This window comes from Periplaneta americana, chromosome 7, assembly GCF_040183065.1.
Source record: "Periplaneta americana isolate PAMFEO1 chromosome 7, P.americana_PAMFEO1_priV1, whole genome shotgun sequence".
Taxonomy (NCBI): Eukaryota; Metazoa; Arthropoda; class Insecta; order Blattodea; family Blattidae; genus Periplaneta; species Periplaneta americana.
Genome location: NC_091123.1, coordinates 84,585,611 through 84,596,500, shown reverse-complemented (window position 1 = coordinate 84,596,500; position 10,890 = coordinate 84,585,611). Strand labels below are relative to the sequence as shown.

The window sequence follows — 10,890 nt, the reverse complement described above, 5'->3', positions numbered from 1 at the left end:
TCTGTTGCAGACAAAGCAAGGGTCTGCAATTACTTTGTTCAGCTCAAGTTTGTCATAATATGTTGTCAACCCTGACCTAGCATTGTAAAATAAGTAATAATGTACACAATACAAGAAAAATCATCTGAGTGTGAAGAGAATGTTTCTATTCAATAAACATGAGAAGAGAATAGTCGGGAATCTAGCATATCAATAATTATTTTCACCTGTAACTGAGAATGAACATTACAAAACCAACTGGTCGCATAACTAAACTAAGCTTACTAAGGAATCGAACTCTGGTTTGCAAACAGCAGAATATTATTATAACCACAAGACACAGTTGATCTATCTTCGTAGGGTATCCAGCTATTTGCTGACAACACGTGTTCTACTATGTTTCACTATGAATTTCCTCTTCTTACAAATGATATGTAAAAAGCACAATGCTGGTTGTATATTTCAGCAGCCACATTCCAAAGTTCCGGTATTGCAGATTTTAAATTAGTTCTATGGATGTTTGTGACAGGGCAGTTTAAGAGGATTTGTTCCAAATCTTCTTCGTATTGTTGCACCAGCAACAACTACCAGAGTCAACAAGATTAAAACGGTAAAGATACTTCTGAGTGACAATATGGCCTGTCCTGGCTCTTGCTAAGAAAGTTTGTATGTGTCTGGAAATGTTGCGGAACATTTGTAAATCATTAGGTTTCTTTTGAATGTTTTGAAGTACTTGGCCCTTATCAGAAGAAAGCCATCATTCGACCCATAAATTTGTTAAATGAGAATTAACTGCAGAATATGCGCTGGTTAAACAAGTTATTTGCATAGGTTTGGGCCCCAAAGATGTTGCCTGTTTAGCAGTATTATCAACAATCTCATTTCCAGTAATGCCGCAATGACTGGTATCCATTGGAATACTATTTCTTTTTGAAGATTTAGTTTATTTAATATTTTTTGTATAGAGATTGTGATTTGTGCATAGGAAGTTGGAATATATTTCATGATATTTAGAATAGCTTCCATCGAGTCGCTGAAAATGCATACAAGTATATCAGATAAGGTAGAGACATGTAAGAGAGCTGCCTCTGTGGCCAGTAGTTCTGTTTCAAGACTAGAGGGAGATGAACATGATATATAATATTTCTCGTTATATTTTGGGATATAATACCCTGCTCCTGAAAGACAAGATACAGTTCATGTTGAATCTTTCGTACACTACTTTTAACACTTGAATATAAATAATTGATTAAATGGTGATCTTACTCGTGTTAATTATGTAAGCATGTGCGGCTTACAGCTGTTTCGGTGCTACTTGACACCATCCTCAGAGCCTTCTGTGTCTCGGCGTCATCTCAACTTCGCTGCCTGCCACACAACAGGCACAATAAGCCTCAGGCTGCAGTGTAAGCCTTCGGGTTCCTTCTCCATACAAAAAAAAACACCCAGATACTAGCCAGTAGAAACAGGTAGGGAAAATCAAGCTGCGACATACCCATTCGGCTGAACATGGCATTGAAATGTAATCCCATCATTACGAAATAAATGATAAATCTGTATATGTTATCGTCATCAGATACAAAATGGAAGATATCTGAACATTAGAAGGAGATAGAGTATGCATGTCCTGATGACCAAGAGACCTATATTGGCTGAATCATAGTCACTTACTGAACATTCCATCTGAGATAAGATGCAGATTAATAGAGACAGTATGTGCCTACTAGAATTGGGTATGGGCTTCACAGTTTCATGATGTTAGCAAATGGAACTTGTAAGATTGAAACAATGATTTTCCCTCCTTAAAACTGTTGTGGATAATTTCGTTTAAAAAATGCCGTACATAACGCCTGTAGTTATTTGCACCTCTGCCTCTCTTAATGATGAAGAATTCTGTTCTAATATACGGGCACCCATTAGGTTCGATACTGTTCTCCCCGTATGGTAGGATGACATAAATATGGAAAAAGGCAGAATGGATGAAGATGAAAGTGATAATAACAGCAAAATGAGTCCAGGGTCCGGCGCCGAACTTATCCAGCATTTGCTCTTAATGGATTCAGGGAAAATCCCGGAAAACCTCAACCAGGCAACTTGTCCATCCAACCAGGATTCGATCCCAGGACCGCTAGTTTTGCAGTCGGAGACTCTGACCACTACTCCAAAAAGGTGGACTTGTTATGGAACTATTTTATAAAATTTGTATGACAACAGGCAATAAGGTCACTGAAAGACTCAATCAGGCACGTATTTCAGAACAGAATACAACAATTACCATGACTACATGGTATGTGGAAATAAATTATGTTGCAAATAGAAATAGGCGACTATGAAAATACGAGGAATACCTGAAAGTTATGGGGGAAAAGTGAAAAATAGGATTAGAAAAAATTGCAAATGAGATCAAGATTCATCATGTGCTGTAGAATGAAGTCATGTAGGAATATAATGAGACTGATCACGAAATGAAGAGTCAATACAGGCACATTCCTTTTCATTGACAGGTCTCATAAGGTTCACTAATACCGTAGAGCTGAGTCAAACACTTACCTTTTTATTTACTGATCTGATAAGATCTGCAGCAGTGAAGGCAGGAGGGGTGCTAACAGGAGGAGCTGTGTTGCTATGGCCACCATGCGGAGACGGAAGCTGTGAAGTAGATGCAACATCACCGACAGCAACCCAGGTGGAACAGGATCGTGAAGCATGGTCAAGTCGAGGATGATACAGCAAGTAACCTGAGCGCTGTACAGAACTTAAAGCTAACTCGGATACGGCGCATCGTGGTGGTGGATGATGAGGCGTTTCATCAGGTGATGGCAGCTGACTGATGTCACTCGTGCTGAAGCTCTTCTGTAGACCAAGCACCGAAGACAGCAGCGCACAACTGCGTATCAGGTCATTTTCTTCCTCAAACCACAGGATTTCCGGGATGTCACTGGTCCTGTAGCACAATTCAAGCTCTGTAATTCGAAACAATGTGAGATTAGCAGGAACACGTAAAACTCCTTTTTACTTTCATATTACACGTAGTGTAAAATATTGTGATTTGAAAAAATTAGATTTGAACTTATTTACGAAAATAAATGTTTGCAGAATGTCCTTCAATTGATTTTAGTCACGAAGTCTACCTGTCAGTTTATTTGCGTGTATGTAAAGCTTTTATATTGGTTTCCGTGTAGGCTACACTGCAACACGAAATAACATCTATTTGTCTTCCTACTCTCTTTGTATAGGTCTCGCAAGCAGGGAATACCGACGGAAGGAATGGGAATGAAAGAATGCGATAAGGAAGAGAGGGCGGCAGGAAAGGTCACGAGATAGCTTGAATGATATTCAAGAGTACAGTCGAAAGAGAAATGACATCGATAGAATCAGTCTTGCGTTGTGATAGTTAAATTACGACTTTAGTTTGTTCCATTGCATGTGAATACGTGTCTTGTATCGTACGGTATTCTGCGCTTTTAATTAGCTTCGAATTTTTCTCTTGCTACGCTCTTTATTTCCACAGCGATGTCCTCATTTGTTAATCTTCTTGGAAGAGACAGTACTTTCACCAGCCCGCACTTCTCGCTCTCTCGGCCTGCCTACATACACACGTCAAAACAGACAGCAACGCCACCATTACTTTTCGGTAATCGTTCCTTGTGCGAGCTATAACGGCAAATTTCACTACACTGCTGCCGCAGAAATCATTCGGAATGGCTCATCTTGCTGGATCTTTCTAAGGATTTAATTCGGCATGGTGGTCTAAAATCCTGTGTTAATTAAAGGATAAGAACTCTCCAAGAAACTTCTATTAATTGGCACAGGACTATTTTACCTGTAAGAAGATCCAATTAACAATTAATGGCGTAACAATTGCACGCAAAGTAAACAAAGAGTGTCCACAAGATTCAGCCTGCAGTCCAGGTTTCTGGATCATAATGTACGATGGATGACATTCTCCAATAACAATCACAAAGTGCAGGCTTATCATGTATGCTGGTGAATCCTTACTCTTTGTGAAAAGCGAAACAACTTCTTATCTTTGAAGAACAATGAACTAAGCATTAAGTACCTGCAGTCGCAATAATAATAAGAATTCAACCCGACAATAGAAGTTGCAATGCTTGTCACTTGAGAAAGGAAATTCAGCACCTCTAAAAATTGAAATGAATGAGCGAAGTTTGATACTCATTGAGGAAATCACTTACCTAGCTGTGAAACTGGACTTTCAGGGCACAAGTTAGCCACTTAAAAGTAAAGATTAACAATACATGCAGAGGCCTTTCTGTGGCAATGCGACCTACCTGGGGATTAAAATCTGAAATCCTAAAGTCATTTATTGCGGAGTAGTTGAACACAATGTACTGTACTGTGCACACATCTTTGCAGAAGTTTTCCATAATAAATGGGTGCATAGTAAACTTACAAGGGAAGTATCACACCCTGCATGCTGAAACTTGCCTCGAAACTTTAGTGACATAACCGATGTGCTACGAGAAGACCACGTGCAAAATTTTAGCTGCCTGTTTTCACTGCAAGGCCCCGAAATGGAAGCTGGAATCCTTCTGTGGTCAGACGATAACGCAACGGAGCTGGGCATCCCTGTCTCACTGGCGAGCGGAGTGGAGTGCGCGTGTGAAATGGAGTAAACTCTCTCGCGTCCCATGGTGCCAATGAAGCATAAACAAGAGACAGAAGTGACTTGTATTGATTGAATGTTGAAAACACAATTCTTTTCGGCCACATTGTTTTTTCATCGTTTCAAGACAATATTTCACGGGTACTACAAATTCAGGAGGTCGTTCTGTGGTGTATCTGCTTGCAAACAAAGATTATCTTATTATATCCCGGAATCGTGGAGATGAAAATTGAAAATGGGTATAGGATTGCAATTTAAGTATGGTGTCCCTATGTAAAACTTCGGCGTGAATATCTTCGCGCATCACTATTTTTTCTAATAAGCGGTGGTAAAGCGCTTTCCACTGCAGAAAGAAGAACTTATCAAGCGGTTGGGTTTTTCTCATAATACCAAGAGGAATCTGGAGCAATTCGATGGTCTTCTAGCATGTCCAAAACGAACAAATAGTTTCTCATACATAAGTTTTTTATGTTCTATGAGATGTGTCGTTATATTTTTCATCTGCTTTTTCCATAAATATAGTTGTCACTCTGATGTAACGAGACGGAAGTTCCTGCGAAAGTATGATATTGAATGGCGGTTTTTACCACATTCATTCAGCCAGAATTTCACAGCTTCCCTCTTGCAGTCCATGCTGACACCTACATTTACATTTTTTACAGGGGTTGCGACATAGCTTGAACTGACCGATTTGTTGGGGGACTAACTGTTCGTATCACTGGCTTCTGGGGATTCACTGTCTGACTGGAATATCGAACTCGGACCTGCAACATTACTTGTGGCAGGAGCAAGGGTCTTGCGATCGCTATCACTGTCACTTGAATCACAATCACTTCCTTCACATACATCGAGAGATGTCCACTCCTGTACAACTATTTTCAATCAGTTCAATCATAAACTGGACCACTTCCTTTTTTTTTTTTTTTTTTGCGTTTATGTTTCCCGAAGACGAAGCAATATTCTTACGGAATAACTCGTGGCGAACTCAAGTAGATTAATCGAATTTACGTCTTTCTCAGTGGAACTCATTGCAACAGTTCTCCTTTCTTATACAACCTTCAACATCGTACTAGATACTTTAACCCTGTAGCCGTCTGCTTGTATTACTGACCTTGATTCACATGCTTCTGTTCGCTGCTGGTTGCCACCCGTTCCACCGGCTTCCACACAGAGATTTGCAAAAAATCATCCCAAGCTTCGCAACTGTATATACTAAACTGTGACAGTATCAAGAGCGAAGATATGTAACTCGTAAACCTTGTAGCGGAAGACCCAAGGCATCAACACCACAACAAGATCTTATGTTAATAGAACGTTCGAGGCACTTTCCATTTCACACTTCTAAAATGCTTGTTGCCGACACGGGATTTCCTGCTTCCAACAGAACAGCTCGTAGAAGCCTCAATAGTGCCAATATTGTGCCGAGAAGAGTGGCGGTAAAGTTCTGACTGAAGACCATCGAATTGATCTTGTCGCATTTTGCCAAATGCATTACAACTATCCATGGCAAAAGATCATCTTTTCGAATGAGAAAGTGTTTATGAACAGGGCCAGTGCAAGTATATCGACCGAAACAATCCAAGAGATTTGACCCTGAATATGTGGTCCAGAGGCAACGCATTGGTCGTTTGTCCATGTCGGTGTGGGGATGGATTTCTGGTTATGGTGGCGGCGCGCTATGGAGGATTCATGGGCATATGAATGGGCATCAGTACACTAATATACTGGAAAATGTGATGCTACCTAGTGTGCGTGTGTTTCAGCCCGAAAACAAAATAAAATTCCAACACGACTTTTCTTCCGTACACACATGTGTTGCCGTGCAGCGGTGGTTCAACATTCAGGATGATGTCGTAGAGGTTCCATGGGTGCCAAAAAGTCCTGACTTAAATCCCATAGAAAATGTGGGGCGGAAGTGCAACGCGATGTTAATGAACAACTACAGGGTCGGCGTCCTAGGAATACAGACGAATTGTGGGATCTCGTTTCAGATGCTTGAGATGATGTTGCATTGTCAGATAGATATATCCACAACCTTGTTAATTCTGTAAGTAGGAGAATGGATACAGTGAACAATGCCAATGCGCAATGGTTTCTAGACAGATTATTAAGTCCAGAAGGAAACTATTCTATATCACTAGAGCTACATAGGAAGAACATTTTAATTTGTGATAAAAAGAACATTCAATATTAATTATTTTACTTCAGGAATGTATATTTTCCCTTATTTTCAGAACTAAAGTAAATACTGTAGGTTTAAAAATAGAATAAATAAATAAGTTATAGTAAACCGCTTATATAATCAAACGTTTCCTTAAATCGCACAAAAATTATTTCTAATTAACAAATCTATTTATGTTCCTCTTTCGTCACTATTATTAATTGTTTACCTAAATTAATTTATATATATTTATTTCAATTTATTTTAATGTTCACTTATACCATTTGTATTGGATTACGTCAATCAATTTATATTTATTCTACTTTATCTGACTGTTCACTTCTATATCGTCTTAGAACGAAGTTCCTATGTATTGTATCTTTCTCAATTTTGTTTACTCTTCGTCATATTGGCAGTCTGTTTTGCCAGGAAGGTATTAAAATAAGAATAAACCATAAAAAACGTAGTACCTATGTCTATAGCAGCTGTGCCCGATACTAAAGTTTCAAACTTAAAATTAAAAAAAAAATATTTGAACAGACCTGTATTATTAATTAATATAAATTACAATAATCACTAATTAGCAAGACATTTATGTAAATAATTTATTATTGGACGATGTCTGTGGCCCTCCAATAATATTTCTTTTTAATATTGGCCGCAGTATTCATAAGGTTGAGCACACCTGGTCTATAGACTAAAGAGAGACGAACAGAGGAGATGATAATGAAATCAGTAACATTTCTCATACCCGCAATGGTAAAAAAAAGAAATAACAAATTTCAGTAGAATATAATATAACATAAATATTTATTTGTTATTCAGTCTAAATGACTTATCAGTGTTTTAAAGAAGATGAATAAAATTTATAAAATATATATTCATTGAAGTTGAGGTTAAAATAATGCTAACGTTTTGCGCCTATTGGCATCTTCAGGCACTTGAGCCAACAATATCATGTGATACATTAATTTACAGTAAAAGGCATGACTGTTGAATATATACATTAATCAATCTTAAAACTAACATATTAAAATCATTTGTGCAAATTAAATTATAAACTATAGTTGAGTTAATTATTGTTTTCATATGTGTGATAGTTGAATTAATTATCCTCATCTCTACTTAAATTTACGACAATAATTAAAACAACTATAGGACACAAAGATTAAATTGTAGATTTAAAATGGATTCAAATTAAATAAAATATTACCTTGCAATAAAAATTGATTACTTCTATAATGTCTTATTAATGTATACATTTGGTCGTATATTTTTACCAATTACTGGTTTGTGCCGTTGTTATTGATGTAATTATATGTATTACAATGATATAATCTTATGCTTCTTATTGATTCCAATATTAAACTTCATATTGAGCGGACGTTGAAATAATTTCAGATGGTTGAAACGTAGAATGCAGATATGGCTTTCAACAGGAAGTTGAGCTGTTCATGATGCAATTCATTCTATAATATATACGTATCGTAAGTAACTAATATAAAATATTGCTCAAATGCCTAAAGGTGTTAATAGGCGAAAACGTTAGCATTATTTTAGCCTTTAACTTCAATGAATATTTATATTTATACATTTTATTGATCTTTTTTTTAAAACACTGACAAGTCATTTAGACTGAATAACAAATAAATATTTATGCTATATTGTATTGTATATTGACTTATCTGAAAATTACTACTACAATGCTTACTAAGAAAATTTTTGTAGGCCTATGTCGACAAGAACACAAGAGTTTCAACCTTATTGAATGTGAACAGAAACAGTCCGAAAGCCTCTCCTTCCGAGACCAGCAACGTCAGGGGGAGTAAACAGTATCCCTCTTAGATACTCTGTACTGTTATAATCACAACAAAACCGGCGTAAGTAACATTACGAGTTTTGCTGCTCATCGGCCAGATTTTTCTTCCGTGACTGTACAAAATTTGAGAATTTTCTGAACTTGCGGATTCATCGGATGTTTCGGAAAATGCCTATTTTATTTGAATGTTCATTTGAAAGGCTTTTAGTAAATGTGCACGAATCATGAGAAATGAAGCATTCTGATGAAGTTTGATTTTTCCTTTTTTTTTTGCCGTTTACACCCTTTTTACTTTAATATGTACTTTTTTGCCCTTTCCTTGCTTTTATATGTACCTTTTTTGCCTTTTTCTTTATATGACTACTCACTCAACAATACTGCATTTATTTCTGCGCTCGAAACTAAGGAAATTGGAGTTCTTATAGCAACCATAGATATGGGACACCCTGTTGCAATGCAGTGTCGTTGTGTCGCTTATTCAGCACTGCTACCTGACTCTAGCACTGACCTACCCCATTAATTACTGGCTTGGTTGCCTCATGAGTGATGCCTTATTGGTGTCACTTGTGAGGTTCAAACCTGTCTTCGTACAGGTGACTAAACAACAACAAACATCAGTTACTAATCGAATACATGAAGCGTTATATTTCCACGCTGATAACCTGGTTTCGAATCTCGGTGAGTCCAACTATAATTTGTGGTGGACAAAGACGGTGCTTGCTGGTAGGACTTCGCGGCTCTACCGACGTCTCATTATTGTTACATTAATCATCGTCACACTGATTTTGTCCAATAAACGTAACAGAAGTTTGTGCGTTAATCTTGAAAAGATGCTTGTTGTTTATTGTAACTCAAATTGTGGACGTGAAGTTGTGGATGATTAAGTACAAGTGAAACAAGTCTATAGATCAGAGAAATTACTTTTCCAGTGTACTTTGTACTTTATGAATTATGGGTGATTCAATATAATTTCAATGCCTTTTATTGCCCTATTTGTGTTGTTTTTAGAGTCTTTTTAAGCGCTTAAAATACCATTTTAGTGCCTTAACTTCCGGTGTCTAGTTTATCACATTTTGTTCATGTTCAGTTGTAATGATAGTGCGCTGGCAGTGAGACCAGAAATATCGGTAAAAACGAGTGTTATAATATCAGTTAAATAACATATGATAAACTCCAGTGTAGTATTTTTTTTTTTTGTAAAATATAGTAATCTGAAACTTTCGTCCAATAAATCACGCACCCCCATTTTAGAATACGTACAAAAGTATGATAAAAAGTGCGTGAATTACGCGAGTGAAAACTGTAAAGCCTCGGAATTGGAATGCATATCGGCAACGACTTTAGCAACGGATTGACTTCAAGAATTTCCTGGAAACTGCAGCATGGAGGAGAATGACACTTGACAGAGAGAAATGGAGGAAGAAGATAGAGGAGGCTAGAGCCCGACATTGAATAGTAGTAGCAGTAGTAGTAGTAGTAGTAGTAGTAGTAGTAGTAGTAGTAGTAGTAGTAGTAGTGTTGTTTCATCTAACATTTTCAGCCAACCTGTATATTGAATCGTACTGTACAAGAAATTTAATCATAATACTACGGTTTATCAGTTCTGTGCTTTACAGAGTAATAGCTGCTAAAAAGAGTGCTTAGGCTATGGCTTTGCATTTGCTGTGGAAATAATTTAGAGCAGTTCTTTTGTTTTATTTTGCCCAAAGTGTTTCATTTCATTGCCTGATTTACGATATTTCCATTTACGTATCACCTATCGACGTCTACTTACGTTAGTTAGAAAATACGAAATATTAGAACGGAATAGTATGAAACATGACGTTGCTATGACAACGGACACTGCAACCACTCAGCGGAAAGCTGACATTGTAGTCATATAGTCTAGCACCAGGCGAAATTTTGAAGAGCCCACTCGCAACGGAAATGGGGTGTCAACTGAAATGCTTCTAGCTTACCTGAGGCGACTGTGTGTCAACCGCTGTGGGTTAATCGTTGACATGTCTGACCGTGAAATGAGCGGGTCCGAGTTAAAATACTGGTTGGGAAAAGTTAACTGGTTGAAGTTTATTCCTAGGTTTTCCTTTGAACCAGGGTTTAAGCTAGAAAATAAATATTAATAATTCTCGCAAAAATGCACAAATGAAAAATTATATTTTTGCAAATTGCGAAAAGCTTGTTCAATATTGTAAATAATTGTACAGAAAGATAAAATTATTAAGGTTTGCAGAAACAAAAAAATTATGTAATTTGTTTCTTGGAGTGTTATTATTTTCAATCCATCTTACCACACTCTAGATATAC

General features: G+C 37.2%; 1 protein-coding gene across 4 annotated transcripts in view; it reads right to left on the bottom strand.

The window, feature by feature from the left end:
• LOC138703240 (uncharacterized) overlaps positions 1 to 10,890 on the bottom strand; it is a 133,044-nt gene that overhangs the window by 25,977 nt on the left and 96,177 nt on the right. For 2 of the 4 annotated variants that reach the window (XR_011333009.1, XM_069830960.1), the window contains one exon: positions 2,530 to 2,942. Coding sequence is in view for 2 of the 4 variants with exons in the window: in XM_069830960.1 (XP_069687061.1) it covers positions 2,530 to 2,942 (413 nt within the window). In the remaining 2 variants the exon portion in view is untranslated. The remainder of the gene's footprint in view (positions 1 to 2,529; positions 2,943 to 10,890) is intronic. The other 2 variants (XR_011333010.1, XM_069830962.1) reach the window with 1 other exon arrangement.